The sequence below is a fragment of the Stylophora pistillata genome, chromosome 2, assembly GCF_964205215.1.
Source record: "Stylophora pistillata chromosome 2, jaStyPist1.2, whole genome shotgun sequence".
NCBI classification, from domain to species: domain Eukaryota; kingdom Metazoa; phylum Cnidaria; class Anthozoa; order Scleractinia; family Pocilloporidae; genus Stylophora; species Stylophora pistillata.
In genome coordinates, this window is record NC_142520.1 from 55,005,620 (window position 1) to 55,033,464 (window position 27,845).

Below are 27,845 nucleotides of genomic sequence, written 5' to 3' on the forward strand. Positions count from 1 at the left end.
GTGCAAAAACTTTGTCTACGACAGGTTTCTAAAATCTAAGCGCACGTGAATTGAATCATCTAAATTCCACGTAACCTTGAGTGACCGGGAGTTATTTTAAATCTAACCAATCATGAGCGAGCTTTTACGGGGTTGATGAACACGGCGACGATTCGAGAGGTAACTCAAATGATTCGTAAAACATTTGCGTTTCGGGGTTATAAAAACGAGAGAAAAAATTTTTTGTTCACTCAAATACCTTTTCTAAACTTTGACGTTAGTTTGAATAGAAAGATATCAGGAAATGGTTTGTAAAGAAACATTTTTGGAAGTTAATTCTTCAGATGAAAATAGAGAATCTCCTCACAAACAAACAACACTTGCAGTTTGCGACCTTGAGTGTACCTAAACGTGCCAAACATTGGGATACGTTCTTATAAAGCCTCCGTCTAAACAATTTTGGATTAAACTTTTTCCGAGCTCAGTCGATGTCGGAGGAGCAGTTCTTGCATTTGAAGAGGGAAATTCATCCACACAGGAAATTTTGTTGAGGTAAGAGAATAAATCTCGTTCGATTTCACTTAAAAATCGTTTCGCATGTCGTTATCTAATTAGAATTGAAGACTTGATGTGTTTCGTTAGTTCCAATAATTTACTTGCGAGAGATAAAACTGTGTTACGCAATTAGTTGAAAATGTACTATGTTCGGATCCCTCATAACGAATTTGTAAACCGTAGAAGAGTTATTCCAAAATAATTCCGGTTATTTTCACGGAAAATCCTACAACGGATTATAAAATAGATTTAAAAAATTGACAGTTTTTCTACTTTGGTAATGAGGAATATGCAAAAATACCAAAGTCCGTACAGAAAATGTAGCTTCAACTAGATAATTCGCCCAGTTTTATGATGATTTCGCGTGTGAAGCCAATATGCAATTAGCATTACTCAGTTGCTCAACAAAGTTATGGAAAAAAGTTTGTTGCTAATTTTCGTGCAAATTTCCCCGGCCTTGTGATGTCATGATTTCTTTGTCAACGACAACGCTTCTTATTTATTAAAAAGCTCGATTGAATTCCCTGCCTCTCTTTACAATATTGAAACTTGTGGGTTTTTTACCTGTACGGCTTTCCCCTGGCACATAACGCATTTTAATAATTCATTTCGTTTGGACTCAAAGTTTCCGCTGCTCGCATGCGGGAAAAATGTAATTCCAATCATTGAATTCTATATTTTATTTTTGCAGAGTAATTATGCCTCCTAGAAGCACAACACAGACAGAAACACTCATAGTCGAGCCCGATAAGATTTGCGATGACAACAAACGGAAACGAACCGAGCGGGAAATTGTTTGGTTCAATGTTTACTTTATGGTAGTGCTGCACCTGATGGCAATATACGGCATTTCTCTTTTGCCTAGCGCAAACCCACGTACCTGGGTTTGGACCTGGTTATGTCACTTCTTTGGCGGGCTTGGTATTACAGTCGGCGTCCACAGACTTTGGTCTCACCGTTCGTTCAAAGCAACTTGGCCCTTGAGGCTTGCTCTGATGATAATGAATTGCATCGCTGCTCAGAACGACATTTTTGAATGGGCCAGAGACCATCGCGTGCACCACAAGTACTCTGAAACCGATGCCGACCCACACAATGCCAAAAACGGTTTCTTCTTTTCTCACGTAGGATGGCTGCTGGTTCGAAAACATCCTGATGTCATTGCGAGGGGAAAACAGATTGACCTGAGTGACTTGTACGAAGATGGAATTGTTATGTTTCAACGAAGGTATCTTTGCTTTTTTGTCTCCAAATACTCACAATTTAATATTTTCTCCCCCTCTATGCGGAAAAGGAAAACCTTGTCGCCACAGCTACCTTAACTGGGATCGATTCCACCAATCAGCATCACGCTTTGACTTTTGTCGCAGTTAGTTAGCGTATGTTAATTTGTGTGAATGTCAACTCTTAGCATTAATGAGGTATTTCCATACATGGCATATGGTTTATTTTGCCTTTTGGTTTCTGATTTGGCAAAGGTTAAAGAGAACGTCGAATATTACATATTTTTTAAATCAACCGCCATGTGGATATGCTTGAGGAATTAGGTACTCCATGTTTAATTTTCATACTCCACAGTCATTATTTGCCATGTTAGAGGAGGTTTTGTCCCATTACATAACAACCTAAACTTTGTTAGACAGGGTGTCCTCTCCCAAAGTTCACATCAGTTAAACTTGCTGCAGGCCAATTTTTCATGCATTCTTCACATACCTTCATGTTTTCCACTGATCTAATTTGCCTTTTGTTACCTTGGAGTTTGACACCTAAATCGATTCTTTGTAAACAACTTTTTATTTAGTACATATTCTGCTCAAAATTGTCAAAGAAAACAGGAAATCAAAAGGCACTCATTGCTATGCCCATACAAACACCTAGAAAATATGACCCTTGTCTCCTCAATTGAAATATGACCCTTTTCTCCTGAATTGTCCATTTTTCTCCTGCACTAATTTAATTTTTTTTTTTACTCTTTTGATTGAACTAATGATGCATATTCTCTAATTTTAAACATGAAACTAATCAAGTTATAAACTGAAAGTGAAAGAGCATTTACAAGAAATTTATGTGAATTTTTTAAACAATGGTTGTTTACTAGTGAGTCAGAACAATATATATATATTTTTGTCCTTGATTTGATAATCATGAAACATTGCATTAAAAATGTTTTTACTTTTTTCTCCAGGAACTACAAGTTACTCGTGATAGTTTTCAACATTTTAATGCCAGTAGCTGTGCCATGGTTCTTCTGGAATGAAAGTGTCTGGAATGGATTCTTTATTTGTTATGCATTCCGTTATGTCGTCACCCTTAATGCCACATGGTGTGTAAACAGCCTGGCTCACCTCTGGGGATCAAGACCATATGATGAGAGCATTAATCCTTCTGAGAATTTCACTGTTGTCTTGGCAACTGGTGGAGAAGGATTTCACAACTTCCATCACACATTTCCACAGGACTATGCTACAAGTGAGTTGGGTTCACCAATGAATCCCTCAAAGTGGTTCATTGACCTTTGTGCATTGCTTGGACTGGCATATGACTTGAAAACCATCTCGAAAGACACCATCCTAAAGCGAAGAATGCGCACTGGAAATTTGCAGCATCTTAAACATCATGATGACTAGATAGTCAAATTCTCATCACCATCAACAACATTTTTTGGCCAAGTGCTTTCTTTCCTACAGTAGAATAGAGCCTCAAGCTTCAGGTATTGCAGGAGTTCTTAATACTGTGTGGGACATTGCGCAGTCAAATTCCATATTTTAGTAAGTGTAGATTAGAGCTTTTTTTTAAAATTAAATTTATTTCACTAAGCTAAGCACAGAGATTTCAATTCAACTGCCACTTAAAATTGAGATACAAATGACAGTTAGCTTTGATTAAAAAGTAACAGTTAAGTTTCTAGAATTTAATAAGGATTTGAGAGTTCTTTTTAAGTGTCTCTAAATTGAAATAGTTAAAACTAAGAGATGATTTGCTATTACAGCTATATGCAAATGTCTTCCATAGAAACTGATAATTTTAAAGCATTAGAATTGTAGAAAATATAACGACAAACAAAGTGGCTTAAAAGCAATATAATTTAAATGTGCAATTGAATTAATCAAATTCCAATGATACATTGCATTGTGCACAAATGAATCACTGTAAAGGTAAAGGTAATATAGCATGATGTCATTTTGACCCACCTCCTCGTCTCCCCCCCTTCCCATACCAATATGGTATGTGCCAACTCTCCCAGATCATGTGAGAGTCTCTTGGATACAGAACAAGTCTTCCTGTCCCCTGTTCACCAAATCTCTTAGATAACAGTGATGAACCAGATTTCAAGAGCTTTGCTCCACTCACAGTAGGCTGACATCGTATCCCCAGATTTACTCAAATTAAAACAATTTTGGTTTTACAAGCTTGTCTCACCTTTTCTCAAAGCATTTTTATGCAACTATGTCTTGACCAAAACTAGGTAAAAGCTTTCTTCATTTTTTGGGAAGGGAGATTGATTCAATTGGGAGGGGGGGAAGGTAATAATTTTGTAGTTGCGGGGGTATTGCTGAGTAAATGCTGTGAAGGCATAAGAATAAATCTCCATATTTTAGATCTCCACAGGTTGGCATCCCTGCAAGACACACCCCAATTTCTTAATTAAATACCCCCCTCCTTCTTGGCAGAATTTATAAGGTAATATCTAATAGGCTTAATTTAAATATTTTTGGGAACAAGTTGCATATTGTGGGCAAATTAAAACAGCATTTATACTGTAGTCTACTTATTTTCTACATTTGCAATGCATGAGAAATTTTTTTGTAGTATTTTATGACTCAAATGATGAATACTTGTTCTGAAACAGTCAGTTTGGCTAGTCAAGAATATGCCACAGCTTATTTTGATAAACAGTTTTCTCCAAAAAATTATTTAATGATGTTATTGTGCAGGCTATAGGAGATGAGTAAAGTAAATATCATGAAGCCTGCCTAAATTATTCACATGGGTGTAAAAATAAGGAGCAAAGTTACCAATGTGTTTTGAAAAATAATTAATATATTACCCATAAATAGTATTGTAAAAATATGAAATAAATTAATATTCTTTATGAAAAGAATTTCTTCTTCTTAAGTGACTGCTGTTTGCAGTTTTTCTTTAAAACTCTATGACAAATTGTTGAACTCTTCACTCCCAAGATCTCAGCTGTTATTCTCCTTGCTGTCTGATATACAATTCTTGCTATGTTAGTTCAGAGAACTTGGTACTGGATCTACTAACAATTCTCGAATTTAAATTTTTCTTTATTCTTAACTCTTGTCAGTTTGATATTATAAGGACAGATTCTGTCTTGGCTACTCACGCGATTTAGGGGCCGGTCAAGACCAGATGCTTATTATCTTTCCTATCTCCTTATCCCAGAAAATCAAGTTTTAGGTCGGTGTAATTTAAGCGAGTGAAAATCCTTATTTCTATGCATGGGTCGCACTTGGCAGTTTGGTGTGAATGTGGTCACTTTGGTGTAAAAATCTGTCATCGGGGCACACTGCCTACTGCGAGCCTAACTTTTCCAGTTCGCAAAAACTTTGAAAACCGGCCTAAACATCAAAGACGCCGTAGTGCTTGGGTGGGGCAGGTAGATTTCGGAAAACTTGGGCTGAACAATAGCTATCACAGCGGTAACTGTCATCGCTTGTCAGTAAACAGCAAACGACTCGACTGGTCGCGGAACTGACCAGGCATATGGCGCTCGAAGTAATCTTCGCTGACGTCGATTTCTCGCTCTCATCGTAACGGCAGTTAAACAGGCGTTAACCCATCTTTCATTTATCATACGAAAGAGAAAAAAAGTGCTCGTGATTTAACTGAATAAGAAGAATAAGCATCACCGTGATCGTTATTAACAATGCTTCAACGGGACGCATGTTTTTAACGTGTGTTTTCCTTTTTCAGCTCACTGCTCTCTCCCCATAACACGTCGATAAACGTGTGTCTGGTTTATCAAAGTGTCATCACTGTCATTTTTTTCACCTACTGCGACTCTGATAGTTAAAACCAAAAGTTTGCTTTCCACACAAATTTTCTGTGTTTTTTTGCCGGCAAAGTTGAAAACTTTGCCCAAGTGCGACCCATACATTAGTTGTCTTCCGCTAGAAATCGTTTGTACGCGCGTCTACGTTGCTAAAACTCTTTAAAAGTGGTTATCGCCGTTAAGAGAATGAAAATAATGTAGAATCCGAAGAAATAATCATTGTAAAGATTTGGTCTAACGGTAAGCGCGCGCAAGCTCTTATAAAACCCATCAACCGCCTCCCGGTTAGCTCAATGGATAGAGCGCTGGACTGTTGTGCGGGAGGTCGAGGGTTCGAGCCCCGGCCGGACTAACACTCAGAGTCTTAAAATAATTGAGAAGAATTTGCTACCTTTCTATAACATCAAGAAATGGTTAGATATTCTAGTCTTCTCGGATAGGGACGAATAAATGGAGGTCCCGTCTCCTGCAGGGTTGGGGTAGGAGACGTTAATTTCCCACACACGAGATTACTGTGTGATGGATGTCGTCCCCTGGGGTGGGATGGGTGGGATAGGTGGGATATTGGGCGCACTTAATTTGGAGCCTCGCTCTGTTGTGCGACCCTCACCATACTCTGGTGAAAGTGATTAAATTACCATCGTGTTTGCATACACGTCCAAATAATATAATATCCACGGTTCCACCAAGCTGTTGATGAACTGTAAAAGTTTGTCGAGTTTTCCCAGTATCACATTGCTTGTTGAGAATATATAATTTTAACTCGACAAGTGGGATATCTGCCATTCCCGTCACGGAAGAAGCCATGAAAGGAGAACTGTTTGAAGATTCAAAGAGCCTAGTATTCTTTGGAGAGTGGATGTCAAGTTCGCATTTTGGCCAAATTTCGTACATCTACATGATACTGTTAATAATAATCTTAGTAGAGTATCTTTAGAGATAAGTTTATGAAATCTTAGCATTACATTGAACTGGCCATTTATCTTCTTACAAATAGTTGATATATAATTATCAAAACGCAACCTACTGTCAATAATTATTCCAAAGATATACAAAGAATCTTTTAATGGAAAGGGAAGGAGTGGCCTGTTTTTCCCAAGACTATAGCCTGGTGTTTTGTTTCATTTACAATCATTCCATTGCTGCGATACCACTTATTTGCAACTCTCACTTCCCGAAAAATACAGTTCTCTAGAGCTACTGGGTCGAAATCAGAAGAGTATAGCTGATGATCGTCCGCATATGCGTTAAGTTTACCTTGCGTAACCGGGTAAAACAAGTCGTTGATGAATATATTAAAAAATACAGGCCCCAAAACACTTCCTTGCGGAACCCCTCTTTTAACACCCTTCCAACTGGAAAAGGTGTCCCCAATCTTGAATCTCTGTTGTCTCCCCGACAAATAATCCTTGAGGAGCGCTAAGCTTCTCTCTCCCACACCCTAAGCCTTAAATTTTGCTAAAAGTAAGTAGATTGTGTTGAATAACATCGAAAGCCTTAGAAAGATCCATTGAGACTACCGCAGCTAATTCCCCTTTATCAATCATAGCCCTCCAGTTCTCAATTAACTTTAATAGCGCCGAAATGAAAATGAAATGGGAACATTGATTACCGTGATTCGTCATTTGTTGTATCTAATGTTCATGAATCGTGTGAAGCACTCCTCTTATGTTTACAAAGAACGGAACGTTAAAATACAAATTTAAGACTCCCTTTTAATTCAATAATACATTCTGATTAAAAAAAAAAAAGTTGTTGATTAAAAGCACCTAGCGTCTCGTGTCTACATTCTATTAAATAGTCAAAAACATCAAATTCAATTAGATATCCCTTGTCGGTGTCTATATGCTTTCAGAAGATGTATACTTTTATAGAGATGGGCGCCAATGGTTTGCATGATATTTCAGTTTGAATGGAAACGCCATTTCGATAGGTTTAGTTTCCAGATTTCGTTTCGAAAAATAGCCAGTCGAGGCAGACCTTTATCATCTACCCCAGCCAGTATCCCTACCCTACCCCACTCGTCTCCACTCATACTTTGCCATAAATTCTTCGCTAGTCTCCCGTGGGATTGCCTATACTTGTTGTAACTCGTTAGACTGCAGTATATAACGTCAGCAATGCAATGTAAGACTGCCGATAGTAGAATTTTATACCTTCAAAAGCTGAACGAACACTGAAAAATGAATAGTAAGGGCCAGTTATTGAAACAAACTTTCGGTGTTATTTAACAAAACCGCGCTCTAAGCCATCTTTAACTAAAAAAAAATATGGATATTATCCGAACTGGTCTCTTTGTATTCAGTCCTATTGCAGTGACGAGGAAAATTTGTCTAAAAATCAAAAACTGTTTAGTTCGTGATTATTTCCTCTATTCTCGTGACCTTTGCATGTGAAATAACAACCTCCTTCCCAGGGTCTCTCATTTCATCATCTCGCCTCCAAGGGGCGGGAAGATGAGAGAAATATAAATATAGAGGCAAGATTAGAGACCCTGGGAACGAGGTTGGTGAAATAAGGGTGGATCTGTGAGGAGAAATTACCAATCAAATTCTTCTTATTGACTGCCATACATTGCGTGTGATTTTATATCTGAGAATTTTGTGCTAATCATTTAATATCCCCGTGTTGTTATTTCTCTTTATGCTCATAATCTTTCTGTTTGAAAACGGTGCTGTTAGGAGAAAGTCGTCTTTGGTCACCACTGGCTGAGGTAGTTAATAATCACAGCGCGTTCAGGGAAAAGAAATAATTGATTGCAATAGAATACTGTGTCACTTTTGCGAGGAATAGATTCAGTTTTTTTTTTATAGTCTAAGGCTCATTTCTTGTTGATGTAGGAAAATACAAAGGCAATTATCATTTTTATATTAGTCACCAATATGTGCACTAGGCTTTAATGAATACGAAATTAGCCTAAGCACGTATGGCATTCCTATATTCGAAGGAATTATTCTCTAAACAGATTTTGTGATGAATACGCGATAAATTTGAGTTGATTTTTTACGAGTTTTTTGGGTGCTTTTGCTCAGGATTCACTCATACCTAAACGCGTTAGTCGAGCGTGAAATGATGACCTAAATAATATGCACACTTCGTGAATAAATCATTGAGATCGCTATATGGTCAATATTCTAACGCTATGAGGCATTTGCACCTGTGTGGCACCTGTGTGGCACCTGTGGCTAACTCCTAAACACTTGATGACGGGTTAGAAAGTTTCCAAACTTATGAAGTCATAATTTATTTGTACTATTTGGTATCTTATGTTAACTATTTCCCAGCGTAAGGAAGGGTTTAATCCAGACAACTTACAAATGTTTATTTCTGATTGGGTTGCTTTTTGAAGCATGCAAATAAATAAAGCATATCTTGATTAATTTTTATATTACTTGGGCGAGTGGTAAACTCATACAGACTTAAACTATTCGGTTTATTTTGCGCGTTTGTTTCACCGAACTTCAAGTTTGCAGCGAACAAGAAAAAAAAAAAAATAAAAAAAAGAGAGAGAGAATGGCACTTAAAAGCTCTACAACAGCAGAGGCAGAAAACACTTACTTAACAAAGACGAACACGAATGGAAGACATCAAGAACGCCCACCGCTTCAGATAGTTTGGCTGAATGTTTACCTGATAACGACCTTGCATGGAATGGCCCTGTACGGGATTTACATCCTCCCTTGGACAAAACCGTGGACATGGCTTTGGACGGGGATCTGTTTTATTTTAGGAGGGATGGGAGTTACTGTTGGAGCGCATAGATTGTGGACACACCGCTCATTCAAGGCAACTCGGTCTCTTAGATTATTCCTGATGTTAATGAATTGCATGACCGCCCAGAATGACATTTTTCAATGGGTAAGGGACCATCGTGTTCACCATAAGTATTCTGAGACCGATGCCGACCCACACAATGCTGAGAGAGGTTTCTTTTTCTCGCACGTCGGTTGGCTGATGGTTAGAAAACATCCTGATGTCATAACGAAGGGAAAACAGATCGATATGAGCGATCTGTACGCTGACGATATCGTTATGTTTCAGAGAAGGTAAGAGAAACCTGAAAACTAATCCTCGTCCTCAGGTCGAGGTCATTAACAAATAGCGACTACCACAGGGGTCTCCCGATGGAAACAGGTCCTGCAATTCTCCGAAAATAATAACATCAACTTTTTTCTTACACATTTTGCGAAATCCTTGCAGCGAAGTATTACGTAAACTCGTTCCGCTGCAATGCTCTCTATACACACCCCGTTTAACATTTTCCCGACCCCTCCCCACCCCCGTAACATCAAACGGTCTCCTGTCCTCCTTGAAACATAGTGGAACAAGTAAACGAAGCAGGATTTCTGATTATTTATCGGATGGTCTCAACGGGGTGATGGCTTTAACGACTAACGGTTGAAATTTTAGCCGTTTTACAGCCAGCAGTTAGCATTATTCTTGTGTTAGTACTGGGACGTTTTCTAGAGTTAACTTTTTTTACGACTGACGGTTAAAATTTTGCAATTTTTACGCCAAATGGCCAAGTTTTTTGGCTGTTTTACGCTGTTTTTATGCTTGGAATGCAAATAATGTGCAAATGAGCTATTGAATGAAGGAAAGAATGAACAAATGAACAAAAAAACATCATTCAATCAATACATATGTAAATAACAAAATGCAGTCAGTGACGTAATTTTCTTTTCTTTACTCCAGGCACTACAAGCTTCTCGTCATTATCTTCAACATAATCTTTCCAACTCTGATTCCTTGGTACATCTGGGATGAAACGATATGGAACTCTTTTTTCGTTTGTTTTGCGTTTCGTTACGCGTATGTTCTCAATGTGACATGGAGCGTGAACAGTTTCGCCCATATGTGGGGATCACGACCTTACGACGAAGCCATAAGGCCCTCGCAAAACCTTGCTGTTAATTTAGGGACACTTGGCGAAGGCTCTCACAACTTTCATCATTGTTTTCCCCAAGACTACGCCACATCTGAACTGAATACTTACATCAACGTGTCTAAATTTCTTATAGATTGTTTCGCTCTAGTCGGGCTGGCTTATGACTTAAAGACAACTTCTAAGGAAGCTGTGTTACAGCGAAGGAGGCGAACGGGAGATTTAAGAAGCCAAAACCAGTAGAGGGGAGTGAGCAATTACAAGAGAAAATAATGAGACCTTGTTCTTTTTTTCTCTTGATATTTAGTAATTAATGAATTTCATGAATGAGATGAGTTTTTGTTTGAGTGACAGTTTTAAACCTATTTGAAAGTGTTAGCACCCTAGTTCTTTCATCTGTTGTAGCTAGGTATGAAAAGATGAAGACATTTCTCCCCCATCCCCTCCCATACGAATTTTGAAAGCATCAGTGCTGCTAGCAAATCACATTGTGCCTGGGAGAGAAGGGGGGTGTGGGGGGGGGGAGTAATTAAAGTACCAAGGAAAACAATATAAACCCATGTGTAATTTATGTAATACAGTTTCCATGTATGGTGATAATTTATTAAGTATTTGGATTTTTTGCAAAGTTGTCTTGAGGACTTTTGGCCGGGTTAACTTAAAGTTACACCCTTCATTATCAAAAGGGAGAGGTATTGTATTGTAATCTTTATTTAGACACGATCAATTCATCAGCCTATAAAAATACATATCACATACGCTAAGATATTTAAAATTAAAACTACATACTATAACACTAAAGCTGTTTTCCGTGAATGCCGTGCGTTAGACTTTAAAAATGTCATTGATCTTACGTTTAAATAACCCCAGAGACTCTGTGTTCCTTATATCGCGTGGTAAACTGTTCCATAATGTGGCGCCATTGTAGCTAAAGCTTTTTCTGTAATAATTAGTGCGCGGTAGTGGAACATTAAGCTTATTTTCAGAGTCCCTGAGGTCATAAGCAGAGTCACGCCACGTAAACTTTGAATATAGATACCTTGGAGCTAGCCCGTGCAGACATCTAAACATCATGGTGGCTTTATGGATTTCCTGCTGGCGTGCAAGATTTTTCCACCCTAAAAACTCGAGTAGCTCAGTTGCATCAGCATCATAGTTAGAGAATGTCAACACACGGGCTGCTCTATTCTGCAATTTCTGCAGTTTGTCTCGTAGCGTTTTCCCACAGCTACAGAAGTTCAGGTGACTGAACTTTGTCGAGAATTAATTTGGCATGTTCTTTGTACCAGTTCTGTTACATATTGTTGCAAAAAGCATATTTTACACCCATATTATATCAGTTTGCACTAAACCAAACCATCAAATAGTGATTCATGAACTCTTCACACAACTGAGCCTTTATCAAATCGTGCTACAGCATGAAATAATTTTGTTTCATCAACTGACTTTATAAAGTGAATTGGTCACCTTAGAGAGTCTGTAAAACTGACCTTTCAAACGTCAGCCCTTCGTTAGAGCTAAACTGGGATAATCCCTTTTGCGACACGAACCATTAACCCGGTTAACATTTAAAGACCAGCATGAGAAGTTTGGGTACAATCTGACTCATTACAAAAGAAACCAATACAGCCACTTTGACAATAAAAAGGTTGTATTTTTTGTTTTCAGTTCACTCCTACTTAAATGGTATATATGTCCCCGTAATATTGATTTTACTGCTATCAGTTCTAAAACTAAGTTGATTTTATAATCATATAAACACTGCTTGTTTGTGGTGCACTAATATCATCCAAATAAAATGAATTTTTTACATAATTTTAAATCTATTGGTTAAGAATACCCGCTTAAAATCTCGAAAACTAAAGTTGATTATCAGCTTTCCAGCACGCCGCTGTTTTTACCATAAAATTTATCTTTACGTGACAACCAATACAGCCCTTGCGTGACTAATTAAAACTTACACTGCGTGACATAACGCTTGCCCTCTGCAATATCAAAATCCGCTCGCAAATGGCATTTACAGATAAATACAGTTACATTATAAATCCATTAGAGATGCATCTTTGTTGCAATAAGGTAGGCGCTATACAGGATGTCTCGTCAGTACGATTACTCTGCCACACTAAAAAAAAAACACTATTATGGGATAAAACTGTCATTCGATATGTAAACTGCTACGTTTCTGCAGCTCCTAAAACGAAGTAAACCTTGGTACAAGGCTGCCGTTGCAATCCATGTTAACCGTTTATCTTGAAATCATAGATAAAAAAATTACGCTTTGATTATTACCTTCTAAGGTAGCTGTTCCGTTAGAAGTTGAACTGTACAACGTTTGCAAAACTTTTGCTTGTTAATGAAATAAGATTTTTGAAATTAAATACTCAAACACAGGAAAATGGGATCAATAAAAACACTGACAAATAACTCAGTTTCATAGAGCCATCCACAATAAACTACATGCACTTTAGAGAAGAAAACTCTGTATCGGCTTTATAACCTAAATTGCGCCCTTTTACAGAGTAGGATGCCAATCTTTGTAAATCTATTTTGGATTTGCCATCACTTGTTCTCAGAGCAGATAAACATCAGATTTGCAGTGGCTCCAGTGTTAGAGCCAAAATCGTCACGGATAAATCACAATCATATCCCATATTCGTTAGGCCCATTGGTGACACCTTGCACTTTATCTCTTGCTTTTGCTTGAGAAAAGTGGAAAGAAATTTAAACCATATCAAAATCCCAGAAAAAGGCTTTGGTTGGTAATTTGCTCAAACTGCATTCAAGTCAGAAATAGATAGTGATCACGGGGGGTCGAAAGGATACGCGCAACCTTATGACCCAAAAAAAAAAAAAAATTAGCTAATCATAGCTAAGCAAACTGATTCCTGAGAGAATGCGTATCGAGTCGACCTCGTCGCCTAAATAATGCTAGTAGCATGCAGTCTGTCGAAACTTCGTGACTTGCATCGGTAGAGACTAACTACATAGTGAAACAAACGATAATTGTTCACCACTAAAGAATCTGGTTTTGAAACCTAACTTAGACTCAAATCTCTAATATCCTTAGGGATTTATGGATTTCTGCGATATCTCTCATCTAGCAGGTGAGAACTTAATCAGGTCGTCATTTACACAGCCTTGCGAGGAATTTATAGCTGTAGGTACGACTTACAATACCCTAGATTTTCTTGGTATTATGTTTTGCCAAATGAGAAACATTTTTTCCTCCAGATTCGAGCTTCTGTTGCCATTACACAAGCTCAGAAGAGGTTTAAAAGGTTTCCTGTAGCAAAGTTGTGATCAGAGCCAATTCTGGTAGTGCCCCGTGACACAAGTCTGTGTGTAGGGTGCCACAGTGATAAGAGTGTCTATTGGATAACTAACCCCAGTCCGCGTCGCGGTGGAAATGGTGGTCAGTGAAGCAGGGTCTAGAGCCATGCCATTCATATCTCCTATCCGTTTAGTGGAGTCCATAAAAGAAGACAAATAATTCTGCGAATTAACTAAAGCAAGGTTTGACGAAAGGCCATTTCCAGAAGTTAGAAGTGGATGAAACGGAGGCATGAAAAAACTGGGATATGTTGGAAAAGGAACACCGAACTTGTAAGGACTGTAGCCGAACAGACGATTGGCCGCAACAGAGAGGTCAAGGTAGGATCTTTCCGGCCCAGCGGAAAGCTTCTCTCTGATCCCTGCAGAATGAGCAAATGGGGGCAAAAATGGGAACCTTGGCGACATTGGGACATTGGGTGACTGAAATGTGGGCTCGGAGACCGAATGGTGCCTTGCAAGGACATCAGGATCCTTCTCAGATGACCGAACGTGAGAAGGGACTTGACGAGTTATGTCTGCATCACTTTCACCTTGTGCACTGGAGGTTGTTTTCTCGTCCCCCAGAATGCTGCTTATTCTATACGATGACGAAGAACCTGTGGTGGATTTCTCACCCTTGTTGTTATTGTCATCTCCTAGAAGCCTCGAGACACTGAAGTTGGTACCGGTGTTAGGGCGTTCCTCTGGCGGTTTGGCCGACGATGGTTCTGCCACAACATCTAATCCCCTACTATCAGAATTTACAATTCTTTCAGGAATTATTCCATTGGAAGGGGAGAATAGTTTGAGTCCTTCACCCTGCGATGGCTCTCGGTGGTTCGCGCCGGCGTTTCGAACAGGTAAAACTTTATTTGGTTCTATTCTACTTGTACTATGCGCAGACGCATTTGAAGAAAATATCGAACGTTTGGGCCCTTCGCTGTTTTGATGAACGTGAAGCATTGGTCCCCAGATTTGCTGCCGAGGATTGGAAGAGATTTCCTTGTTCTGATGCTTATTACTTTGTGGAATGTTCACTGAATTTACTCCCATCTGTCCCTGACGAGGCCGTTCGGGAGCGAACTCAGTTCCATTACGCATTTGGCTATATTGCTCTGGTTTGGTGGTAGACAAGTTAGATAGAATTTCTTTCGCGGTATCTTTCGCACCGTGGAAATCTGCTTCTATTCGTTGAGGAAACTTTGAAGCATTTAAGTCGTTTCGTCCTCTTATTACACCTTCTGACGGACTGTCCGCGCCATTTTGTGAAAGAACAGTGTGATTCACCGAGGCCAGCTCTAAAGAGCGACCTGGGCTAGAATTGTGCTTGTTTGTAACACTTGGATCTATGTCCGCTCTGGAAAGAGCTGTTTCCGCAAGCATGTCTAGGTAGCCCAACTCTCTGTCTTCTTCTTTAAGGTCTACAGATGCGTCCTTCACCGTTCCATCCACTTCCATGCTGGCTACCTCTCCTTCCAACTTCTTTCGAGCCACTTTCTGCTCCCATTCGCCCAAGCCGTGCTGAGCGAGGTTCATGTGTTTGTGCTGATAAAACACCAAGCTTATCCGAGTGGGATTCTGTCGTTGGGGGTTCTTAAGAGGTGTGGTTGCATGAAGTTCTTTCTTGGCTACCTCAATGAGAAGAGACCCATGAGTAAGAGCGATGGCCACTCCTCCCATATTATCGCCAACTATGAATGGTTTCCGTGCTTGTTCCGAGCTGATCACATCTTTTCTTTCAACGCTTTTGCGATTTTCGATCTCTTTAATGTTGGCGTTTTCATCCAATGACACACTACTCGAGGCTCTCATGAGAGGCACCTCTTTATCATCAACCCACTTGATCTGAGAAGGCCCCCTAACGGCATCACTAGGCGTACCATTGTAGTGGTGAATGACAGTCTTTGGTTTTGCATACTCGACCCCTCTGTTTGACGGTGTATTGTTCATTGGAAACGTCTTACCGAAAGGCATTCGACAATTCCAGGTGCCACCTATAAGAGGCACCTTTGTATCATTACCATAGTTACCATAATTGTCGAAATTGTTACTGGAGTTGTGAAAGTGATTCAAGTGTCCCGGATTTCGATACAAATATGGAATACGGTTTTCGTCTACCCAGTGCACCTCGGGCGCACGGCAGTGGTTCAGAACATAGTTGTTACCAAGATGCGGGTGAAACTGAAACAGTGGCGACCCATGGGGGTGGGGATAGTGCCCGTTAAAACAATTGTTCATCATCTGATTAGAGGAAGCATGGTGGTGAATCACCGAATTTGGAAAGCCATGCATCGACTGCGCATGTCCGTGAGGAATGCTATGTCCGTCGAAGGGTACATATGATCCGCTGCTAGTTTTGTTGTTGTTTTTCAGATCTTGAAAGACTTCTTTACGTCCTTCTTTAAGCTGTGGATCGTGGTTATTCACTGCCTTGCTGGCCTTTGGGGAATTCTCTTGTCCTGTCACCGTGGTGTAGCCTGGGGAGACACCCATAGGAGGTTCAAGGAAGTGACCGGGCATGACGTAATTGGGCCGCACAGGTGCACCATCCTTGTCCAGCAAGCGGTACAACGGCAAAACATGAAGTTGTTCTTCGTCTGATGAAATCGCCTCTGGCTTCAGAAGCGAGCACACCTGCAACAGCAAAAAGAAAGAGTAACAACGAATTAAAAGAACTATCTTGAATACAATTCTCTCGCTTTGTCTTTGCCTTATCCTTTCTCATCCCCAGCTCTTTGAAATGTATTCCGACAAGCACACGCTAAGTCAACACGAATAATTACCAGTGTTGCTCCACCGTCCATATTCCTGGAGTCCTTGTGGCTATGTGCACAGAAATCCATGCAACACGTGACACCAGAAAAGGGCCGTCTCTCATTGTTTCCAATACGGCATTCCAGTCCTTCTCTTTCTCCTTTTACCTAAAATTATAACATAACCAAAGTAAATCGCGCGCTCTGATTGGTCAATTTAGCGTCCCCCATTTGCCCATGGGTGTACGCTGCTGACGTGAGCAAATGCAAAGACTATTTTTCCGCGCGCGCTTGTTTTTGCTGGTCGCGTAAGATTTGTTAAATAAAAGGGAACTCTTTAGCTACAATGTATCAATGCTATGTTATAAAACAAATGGTTAACACCACAGCGTACACTATTGAGTTATGGATGCACTTGGGAGGTTTGCTAAGCACTCAAGAAGCTAGAGTCGCTCTCGGCTATCGCCTCGAGCGACTCTCACGCTTCTTTCGTGCTGAGCAACCTCCCAAGTGCATCCATAACTCAATAGTATACGCTGTGGTGTTTACCATTTGTTAATTAGAACGTCCAATCCATCAGTTGATTATTTCTATATTCTCACCAACCCTTAGCTTGACAATGTAATGATTTTGTGAGGGGAAGTTATACATTCATCAAAGTGGCAAATGATTACCTGGTTCTGGAAAGCTTGCGGTGCGTATTTCTCGTATACGGTGGATAAATCTGTCGCTAATGTCTGCATCACGTTTTCCAACTCTTCTTCCTGTTTGAATATCGCAAAATAAAGTAACGCTTGACTGTTGCAACACTGAACATCGATCAACGTAATTCTTAGACTAATCTGTTCTCATCAAGACTTTTGTTAGCATTAAAATCTCTTTACGGTGGCCAATATACTCTTTTAACTTAGTTGAGGAAATCCAATTATCCTGTGAAATCCTCAAGGACACAACACCACAATTTCTAAATAATCTTGCCCCTTTAATAAAGATTGTTTGGATGAAGATTCACTTTCTAAAACATTCAAATCAAATCTTTTTAGCAATTCTCTAATATGAATAAACGTGGTAAGTTTGAACAGAAACAGTGGTGCTGCGTCGGTGGGAGTAACATCAGCTTTTAAACTCTTTGAATAAAGGCTGATAGTTTCCAAAGAAACTGTTTGGGGCTGCGTCGGTGGGAGTAACGAAATAATTTGGATATATCAACAAAAGCTCGAAACGTTAGCTTTTTTAATCGTTACGGTGGCCAATTTACCACTTCAACTTTGTTGATATATCCAAATTTTAAACTCTTTACTGTGGCCAGTTTATATCATCAACTCAGTTGATAAAATCCCAATTCTCAAATATGGATTTTGTTCATCATACTCTACAGGGTGAATAAGGGAGTTATAAACATGTGTATGGTGCTTGACACTGTGTATTCGTCTGTCGTTGTATCATATAAAAGAAAAATTCAAAACCTACCTTAGAAGAATCGAGCAGTTTAAATTTCCTCGGCGTTTTGCTACGAGTGAACTTGCAACCATTGAAGTACATGCTCCAGGAGCAGCCGAATGAAAAAGAGGCACCGCAAGTTTCTTCATTAACTCCCTGGCAGGCACATGATTTGCTGCAAGACGATAACCCGAAAGATAGTCTGTGAGGGGTGGGGTTAGTCTGATTATTTGCGATTGGTGCAATTTTGAACTGAGTGTCGAAAGCAATCTGAGATTGATTTGGTTTTGTTTTTGTATGTGATTGGTCCAGAAGACTCGCGCCCGCTCCAAACCAATCAGACACCATACCAAAACCAATTGTGACTCGGTCGCCTGTGTTTTCCAGCGCTTTTAGTAATTTGCGTTCTCACTGGCTAATGACGACGCAAAACGTTGTTATGATTTTCTGCTGTGATTGCTTTGGTTCTGGTTTTACGACAGTCAATTGAAAACTGCCCTAAGAGTCTCACCTGGTCATGGTTGGTTATTATGCTACCTAACTTAAGATGGAACCTTAAACATAAAGCAAATAGTCGCATGTTTGGCTACTGGTACTTAAACCCTCTACATCGACTAAATCAGAATCTTTGGGTAGCCATAAAATATCACGTTATACCATCAGAAGGGATACACGACGACACCGATGCTTATGTGCGAATATCTGTGAGCAAACAAAGAGACAGATAGACTGCGAGTGTCTGTCAACGAACAGACATACACATAGAGAGACAGAGAGACAGACAGAAGTGCGAGTGAACGAAAGGCACAAACACATCACCCAACAGATAGGCAGACAAAAACAAAAAAGACGAACAGGCAGCCAGAAAGAAAGAACGAAAGAAACACACAGAGAGACACACCAACAAACAAATCGTATTTCCTCGAAGTGGTGCCCTGACGCTTATTTAGCTTTTTCGGTTAACCCTTTATCTTCCAGCATCGATTAACATGTAACTTCTCCCTTAAAAATCCATACATTAATCAAGCTTCAGGTAATGAGAATACTGAAACTTATCAAGTGGGGGTTGATGTCTTGATCTAACACCAGATTCTCGAAACTAACTTACAAGGAAATTTGTACCTGCGAGAGGGGAGAATTTAAAATCAGATCTCGGAAATGAAAGGGTTAAAAGGAGGGGCGCTTATTGGAAGGAAGGTGTTTAATCGAGGGAGGCGCTCATAAAGAAACTATTAGCCTGTACTGATTCCGCTGTAGGCAAATAGAAACAGGCTTTTCTTGTATCCCTACTATAGAAGAAAATGAGAGAGAAGGGGGGGGGGGGGTGGAAGCGTTAATTCGAGGTAGGCCTTGTTTAGATATATTGGCGCAGGGGATGGACATTTCTTCATGGGAGGGCGCTAATTGGAGCGTGCGTACTTATAATTCGAGGAAATGCGGTAAACATAGAGATAAAAGACACACTCCAAAGGTTGCCTCAGTGACAGATAAGCAGACAAAGAGCCGCGCATAGCAGACAATAGAGCCTTTAGGGGACACAAGAGTTTCGAAAAGAGACAGAAAAATATTTAAACTTACGTCTCATTGATTCCACATCGTCTCGCCGTAGGAACGCCATGTTGAGGCAACATGGTGTTTAGTGCTTTATAGAGATAATCCGCGCGCTCCTGGGTTATACCTTCCCATAATACAATGTTCACCACAGTCAATGTCGAGTCGCACACGTGGTCAGTACGCTTCCGCGCAATGACCAAAATCTTCTCCTGGTCACTAGAACGACGAATAACCTATGCCACACATAAAAATGATAAATTGTAAAAAATTTAACTCTGTGACAGATAAGCGAACTAGAAATGAATAGGTCAGAATTGATATCCCGCTAGATTTCATTGGATGTTTAGGCACTGTTGAAAACCCAACATCGCTCTAGCTCTCTCACCTTTCAGCAGTACTGAGAAGTAAATTTTTTAATTGAGTGTAAAAGCAATGTTTTTTTTCACCAAGCTTTGCGATTGATGCAAAAAACTCAATCCAATCAAATGCAAAAACAATCGTACCCGAGGACCGTGTGGATTTCATCTGAGTTCTAGTTGGCTTCTCTTACTAATAACCTTTTCCTTATTGGACGTTGTAATCATTTTGGTTTCACGACACCCAATCCAGAAGCACACTACTTGGGCACTTGGTACAAGTGCGACATGATCTTGCTCATTGTAGCTCGTTTCCTCTACCTTTCTTTTCTTTTTCAGTTTTGTTCCCGGCACCTTTGTAACTATTTGTAAGGTGTAACCTTTTCTAGAGCTCTTATGGTCCCGCATTAGATCAAGAGAATTAATACTGATACAATGAATATATGAAGTTCATATACTTTGAACTGCGGTTGTAGATACGTATGATGCACGATCGTGCATCATACGTAGAATTAATACTCAAGCGGTGATGCTTTACAGTTTTTTTTTATAACTTGCATGGCATAAGATCTAGCTTAGTTTTGCAGATAGAATAACGTTTGCATGAGATTATCAATCGTCGTTTACTGAAGAATCTTTGTGCATTTAATTTCTCTTGTTAGCGAAGTCAAAGAGCGGGCTCAAAGTGTCAAAGAAGTCTACGGAAGCGAACTTAATTGAACTATACATAAACAAATAACAGGAAACTCTTTGTTTTCCCAAAGTAAATATTTCTTTTCTTTTTTCCTTCAAGATGGACTACATCCGAGACGTAAAAGGGCCAGATAAGACAACTAAGTATCAATTGCAAGCGACAATCCGTCTTCGAAGGTTTACCGAGAAAGTCTTGTGATTAAAACGGCGCCCACTTATTCGCTTTGTATTTTGCTTCTCTTCTTCCACTTCCATTATCAAGAACATTTCTCGAACAACAGTGCTAAAACGCTTTATTTTTAAGCTGATCCGATGGACAAATTCCTTACAACACCCCAGCTGTAACCATGCTAGATATGACAGGAATGTATATCTTAAATGGGCCTTGTAGTCCATGATTGAAGGATTTTACACCTTTTCGGCACTAGTCGAATGCGGGTACAGTCAAGTTTTTTTCAACATATAATACTACTGAAAAACTTACCCATCTCGCTATGGGACAACCAAGATGATTTTTTCCCTCTTTGCCCGTGTAACCAATCTAAAAGAGGAAAAAAAGGTAACCGATACCGAGGATTAACGAATACTCATCCCTCTTGATGTAAGCCTGGGATTAACTGAAAACCCTCAATGCTTCAAACGAAACCGGAAAGTTGAGTCAAGTTTGACGTTTGCTCTTTTTAAGATTAAACTGATAACGCAAAACTGACGCCACTTAAGACTTAAGCAGTCAACAAACAAAAAAAAAAAAAAAAGGTGTGGGAGAGCCTATGTGTTGAAAAAAAATATCAAGCCAGACTGGCTCGAATTAACAGACAGCGCATCAAAAGTCTTTTTTTGTTTTCTTTACAAAGAACGTAAGCGTGGAGGCTCGTGTGTGAAAGTCGCAAGTACAAGTCAACCCCTGAGCGTGCACTCGCGTTCAGAATTGTCCTGTATGCATTTACAAGAACTCGTTAACTGCAAGTTAACGATATTGGGTGGCGAGACGAGGAAGTGTAGTGAAACGTGGTTGGTCTCCAAATATAGGAAGTTACAAGTGGAACATGGACTAGGAGCCATTGTGTTATGTTTCTTGGCAAGATGCTTCATTCTTACAGTGCAACTCTACTGGAGAACTAAAAGGTAAATTTGAAGCAAGGCTGGGCGGAAACCTGCAGAAAACCCCGTACAAGATGCTCCTGGTCGCTTCATGTTGCGAAAATAAAAAAATTCAGAAAGCCAGAAATAATAAATCCACTTAGCTAAAAAGATAACGATATTACAGAGACGAAACTAAAAAGAAATCATACAGTGACGAAGTTTGGCAGAAACACGTACTAAGATGTTGCTTGAGGCACATGAATACGAGACAATGTTTGGAAAAAAAAAAAAAGGTAATCGTGCTATTTGTGAAAGTTGAAAGAAACGGTAAATGTGGACTTCGCTTTGTCAACTCGGCATCCTTTTCGATCAGTCGCAAGGAATGAAACCAAAATCAAATATGAAACGTTAGTTGACGGGTAAGAAAAAAAAAAGCTTTCCGTTCACCAAAGATGGCTGCACGTACTTCACGACTACAGAACCATAAAAAAGCCAAGTTAAAAGAACTCGATCAGTTTTTCAATCCACGTAAATCTTGTCCATCCTCTTTCATTTACCTTCTTTCTTGGTCCATTTCTTTTTCTTCTCATTCTTTCTGTCTTGCCGATCTAATATTTTATGGGATCCTTCAAGATGAAGGTAGTTTTTGCGGATTACAAAATTTGAGTTAAGTTCATCATTTTCAACCTTTTCCCATCTTCTCCATTTTTGGCCTAGCCCTGTTTCTTTTTAGTTTATCATTATCCCTCATGCGTTTTGCAGTCTTACTGAATTGATATTTTTAGTTTCTCCTCCTTCAAATCCTGGTCATTTCCATTCCCTTTTCATCTCCTTCGTCACCCTTGCTATCCTGATTCGTTTCTGCTTCAGTTCTGCCCGTTTTTTCGTTTTCTCTCGTAATCATCTAACCTCTTCCTGACTCCTTCAGTTTGAAGGTAATTTTTTCACAACGAAATATTTGGCTCAAATTTGTTATTTTCAATCTCTTTCAGACATCCTCGCTCATTTTTTTTTTTTTGTCTCTTTTGTGTTTTTCTATCTTACCAAGCAAGAGAATATTTTCAAAGGAAGACGTTATCCGTTTATGAACTTATCAACTCGCTAGACCGTTTAGGAAACATCCGCAAGCGCTGATTTTCTAAGTCGTTCACGCGTAAACAAATGTCGCATAAACTCATGAAAACATTTCCGGCGTTTCAGAACATAAGCGGGTATTTCTGAACAAGGACGCTTTTAGACAAACCATGAGACCTGTTTTCCAGGGTTTGCGCTATTCTTTGCAAGTTATATCCATGTCTAGACGCCATCGAGCCTTGTAGCATATAACAGCTTGGGCTTATCTCACTTTACGTGGTATGCAGCGACCGGCGGTTTCAACCTTTCTCTCTCCCCAGCGATAAAGTACATCCTAGATTTCCCAATATTTCATTAAGTAAAACACTAGACATTCATACTCCTGGCTATAGAAGGGCATTGTAAGAGCAAGGTGTCTCGTCTTAGAAAAAAAAAAAACACAATACCCGACCAAGTCCAGCCTGCGAGTAATTATTTGTAGTCCAGCGGTGTCACCATCTGGGCACCGCCTCCTCCTGTGTGTGCGTCTTATTGTTATTTGCTCTCTATTTAACTCATATCTCTCCAATTCATCTGGTTTACTCCGTTGATGACGAATTCGATTTTACTTGAAAATTGGTGAAACATCGCTACGTGCACAAATAGGTCTTGTTTCCTCTATTAAAAAAACATCGTAAAAAATGAAGTTTCTCACCAGTTCAATTCTCAAAGCAGATCCGTTTACACCAAACCTGCCGAATGAAATTCAAAATACCAGTTAAATATTGTGACTTCTTAGATACAATCAAGTTCGTTAACAAAGCGAGAAGAATCTAAATTTATAGATTATGGTCTCCCACCACATTTTTTAAGACCAAAGTAATTACAGAAAAAGACTGATAACAATTATCTGTTCTACCTTTCTTCCAAGAGATTCCGCAGAACATTCACATTCGGTGCAGCTCCCAGGTAGGTATAATAAGGACTGTCATCTTTTCCTGAAACTAATACCATAAAAAAGTGCTGAGTTTCAAAAAATTGCACAGTATTTGCATATATCATACATCTCTTTCTCTTTTAACAGCGTGACACAGCCAAGTGTTTCTTTCCCTTCTCAATGGAATACTATGCCGTTCAATCCTGAGTAACTCTATCGCGCAATCGGGTCTCCAAGGTATTCCACAAGTAGCGATTTACACTCCAAGGCAAGCAGGGAGGCACTGTGAGAGTAAAGTATTTGCTTCAAGAAACAACATGATGATCTAGGCCAACAGGCCATTACATGTGCCATGTGCACGCAGTCGGATGTTAAAACTTCAATTTGGGACGGTGAAGTATTATTGACCAGAGATAAGTATGTATGGCGCTGCTATGCGAGGAAAGACTGAACCAACTGTCATGGAGAATAGACCAAGGGGAGAGGCAACGGGAATAAATAGACACAGTAGATACCAGGGTTGGCTGACATGAGGGTGGAGCTCATTAAAAAGCCGAGGGAGGGGTCAGAGGGGAATGGTGAGGCTGAAAACAACTGAGTGGAGATAGGAGCACTGCATTTGATGCTCTGCTATAAGGCTAAATATGTTACAACTGGGGTAAACCCTTTACTTCCGAGCTAAAAGTTAACATGTAACAATTGCATTATTGATTCCAGCATCCATGTTTGGAACAAGTGAAACTGGCACATTCTCTCAACAGGGGCACAGAATAGTCACACAGCATAGTTATAGTGATTACGCTTGCAGGTCCTTTAGATCAGTTGTAACAAACACCAAATCAAATGCAATACTCCTGTACAAAAGTAAATCTTCGATATAAAAAACTCTCTAAAATGATTGATGAATATGTACAAGTTTCCCATTCTCTGAATCTGACTTCATTAACCCTTTCACTTCGAAGATTTTCCGCATTGTCTGCCATACAATTCTTTAGATGTTAGTTCGCAGAATTTGGTATTGGATTATTTAATAATTCCCTAATTGATATTTTTCTTTATTCTCATCACTTGTCTGTTTGACATTATGCTGATATTGTAAGGAGAAATTCTGTCTTGGTCACTCAGGGAGCTTAAGAGTTTATAGAACATCGTCATATAAACTGCCCATTTTGTTATCAAAACAACAAATGTCCAGTGGTTTCCTACTCTAACAACTGCATTAGTCTTAACATCGCTACAATTAGGGTAGACAAATTCTTAGTCTTCCTCCAGCTTACAATTACAGGAAAATTTCCCGTAATGACAAATTAGTTTTCGCTTTGCCTTGCACTGATTTGCACAAATTTAATAATTACGCGACAAAAATCCATCAACGTGTTTACCAAAAACAGCAGGTTTTAAACTTGCACCACAATATGCAAGGATCTCTTACTGTGTTAGAAGATTTATCGCTGGTTTTGTAGAATCAGCTGAATTTCTGTTTGTCTAAAGGCTGATTTGTTTATACAGCAACGTAGTAAAGGCTCCAGCAGCGCTGAATGATTGCCAACCGAATGCAAAGAGAATTTATGTTTTTTAACTGCAAAAAGCAACGATTAACGATTTAAACTTCTGCTGAGCTCCTTCGCAAACAAAAAGATATTTAGAAGTGATGTTCGGATGTTTTCTTTCTGCGATCTTAAACCAAGATTAGACGGCAATCCCTCTTTAAAAAAATCGTGTAGCGGTGAAAAGAACTTGATAAATGACGTCTCTGAGTAAAATAAATCTTTGAAGGAACTGGGCAAATTTAAAGCTTTGAGCGAGATCTTAACAACGGAAAGACTGAATGGTACAAAAGCAGCTTCCGGTGTTAATTTTCAAGACCCTTTTCCGCAACCCCCACCAAAACTTCAAAACACTATCTCCGCTCAACTGCGCGATAAATTCCGTGCATTTTAAATATCATGATTTAGGCGTTTTTTTTCATTTTTACAATAACCCAATCAGACATCTTTCAGCGTGGACCTGTTAATTCCTATTGTTTTCGTAAATCAAAAATGCGCCACGGCGCGATATCTGCTGCCAGACTTGTCGAGAGAGGCACTCATCCATCATTTAGAAACCAACAATAGCTAAAAAAAACCGACAACTTTCAACTTTTCAATGCTGCACTTTTGAAACCATTAACAATCGCATAGGCGATTTCGCTTTGTGTTCTTTCCATTTTTATTTCTGCGGTTGTTCATTTCACGATGCGTCTTTGATGATTTAATGATTTAGGCCGATAACGTGAATTAAAACTTTCGCAAGAACTCAGAGGAGCGTGTCGTTTAGGCAGATTAAGCATTAACACGAAATCTCTCCGATGAATGGACAAAGTACGCGTAGCGCAGATGCAACAACTGCTGTTTTGACGGCCAACTGAGACACATATAAACAAACGTTGATCGCTATCGTAACGAGATACTGATGAAAATTTTGATAAGAAAAACCTCTTTAACGTTTACCGTAATTTTTTCGTGTGCGCTACTAATTTATTTCAACGTGGCTCGGGCTTAAAAGTTTCCGCTGTAATTTAGCGCAAATGTCAACAAAATGCTGAGACCTAACCGCGCGGATACACTTTAATAAATTTTATTCCAAGCAACCCGGCTTAATCCCCAATTAGGTTTATTTAAACCTTCAAACAAAGCCAGTCTACACATATCACGCTATCTACAAAGGCCGAAACAAAAAATGAAATACGTGCGGCATGTAAAAGAAAAAGAGAGATCAAGCAAATTAGATCGCGTTCGAGTCGGCAGTTAGCGGTTAGATTATTCCAGCCGGCTGAGTCGTACATTTGAATAAGAATACATGCAGAAAAAAAAATATGTAAATACCTGGGCAGTTGCACGGAGGGGGTTCAAAATCGCTTTCACTGCGGGAAACCGCTATCTTGCAGTTCGTCAAAGGCTTTTCAGCGCCCGGCTCGGTTGAGCGAGTGGAGTGGACATCACCGCTTGCTGTTTTATTCTCATGATGGTCTTTAGGGAGTTCGTCGGCAGCGCTGATTTCTGTGTTTTGCAGCTGAGTAACTTCAGTGTTTTCTTGGGCATGAATTGCCCCTGGCGACTCTGGTTTTTGCGGTTTACATTCGCCTTGAACGGAATCGTTGATAATCTGTCTCTCGCCACCCTCACCGCCAGTTCGCTTTGAGAGAAAACACAAACCACAACAATAAGGAGTGAATATTAGCCAAGACGCTCGCATCAAAATTGCTTTACTAATAATACCCGGGAGATATTAAAGAAATATCCCTATGGTCTGGAATGAAAAACTTTGCCAAAACCCAAATAATATGAGCTTGTGCTTACTTTTGTAAGTCGAGATCATACTGTTTTACCTTATCGGGTTCGTCGACTTCACAGCTCACGAGACGCGATTTGTCACCTACGTCGTCCTCCTCGTTCAAAGCCGTTCGCAGCTGAGCCCCTTCGCGTTTGCCAACGTTGCTTGTCGTTTTCTGCAAAACCAAAATGAAATCACACCCTTAAGTATTTTCAAACGAAAACTTCATTAGCACAACGCACGGAATAAATGCGTGAGTTATCAATCCCTGTTCCAAATTGTTAACGTTCGTTCAAATATTCGCACCTTTCGCAGTTCAATACATTTACGGAACTTGCATATCTGATGACCAGTTTTTCTATTGACACAATTGCTGCACTCCCCACAATTTACTTTTCTCAAACAAGGCTCACAAGCACCGCATCTTCGCCGCTTCTTTCTGGGGACAACATCTTCAAAATCGCCTGATCGTTTCTCGCCAGCTTCGCTTTTCGTTCCCGGCGTTGTCGGTCGCTCGACGTTACTTTCCATAGCTAATCACTAGACAAGTCGCAGAGCGTCGTGAAAAAAAAATACACGAGCAACAATCCGTGACATCAATAACATTTAACAAGTAAACTGGCGAATTTCGATCACCGCTTCGAATTACGCCGCCAATACTAAGGCGCAACGGTGCAAAGTTGACTCTGCCTGAAGCTGCGAGCGACTTCCAAGCGATATCAGTAGCGAGTGTCAGACAGGCTTGTCGTTGATCGAACGCAAATTCACGCAGCCACAAGCCACTTCCGAGCCAACCAAATGCCTAGTAGGTGGGAACAGTCTGTTTGCGAGCCGACAAATGCACGCCCACGTGGGAAACGAAGCCGCGAAAATTGATCAAGCGTGACCAATTTGCGCGCGTGCGTTTTCGACGTTCGTC

At 39.8% G+C, this 27,845-nt stretch overlaps 3 protein-coding genes and 1 long non-coding RNA gene across 4 annotated transcripts; 3 read left to right on the forward strand and 1 right to left on the reverse strand.

Annotated features, from left to right (window-relative positions):
- Positions 1-373: 373 nt before the first annotated feature.
- LOC111344533 (acyl-CoA desaturase) lies at positions 374-4,654 on the forward strand. Its single transcript, XM_022951773.2, has 3 exons — positions 374-531; positions 1,226-1,762; positions 2,720-4,654. Exons 2-3 carry the CDS (start codon positions 1,233-1,235, stop codon positions 3,159-3,161), a joined length of 972 nt encoding a protein of 323 aa, XP_022807508.1. The 5' UTR covers positions 374-531; positions 1,226-1,232; the 3' UTR covers positions 3,162-4,654.
- A 4,280-nt stretch (positions 4,655-8,934) lies between these two features.
- Positions 8,935-10,811, forward strand: LOC111344531 (stearoyl-CoA desaturase-like). The gene is made up of 2 exons (XM_022951771.2): positions 8,935-9,594; positions 10,244-10,811. Exons 1-2 carry the CDS (start codon positions 9,062-9,064, stop codon positions 10,674-10,676), a joined length of 966 nt encoding a protein of 321 aa, XP_022807506.2. The 5' UTR covers positions 8,935-9,061; the 3' UTR covers positions 10,677-10,811.
- A 173-nt stretch (positions 10,812-10,984) lies between these two features.
- Positions 10,985-11,789, forward strand: LOC148740462 (uncharacterized). Its single transcript, XR_015996606.1, has 2 exons — positions 10,985-11,125; positions 11,676-11,789. It is a non-coding gene; the product is annotated as an uncharacterized LOC148740462 (long non-coding RNA).
- A 277-nt stretch (positions 11,790-12,066) lies between these two features.
- LOC111344530 (methylcytosine dioxygenase tet3-B) lies at positions 12,067-27,660 on the reverse strand. The gene is made up of 11 exons (XM_022951769.2): positions 27,233-27,660; positions 26,982-27,101; positions 26,479-26,788; positions 23,597-23,681; positions 23,393-23,429; positions 21,026-21,082; positions 19,517-19,725; positions 17,969-18,113; positions 17,173-17,262; positions 16,529-16,666; positions 12,067-16,379 (listed from the first exon to the last, which is right to left on the reverse strand). Exons 1-11 carry the CDS (start codon positions 27,455-27,457, stop codon positions 13,734-13,736), a joined length of 4,062 nt encoding a protein of 1,353 aa, XP_022807504.2. The 5' UTR covers positions 27,458-27,660; the 3' UTR covers positions 12,067-13,733.
- Between the last annotated feature and the right edge of the window lie 185 nt (positions 27,661-27,845).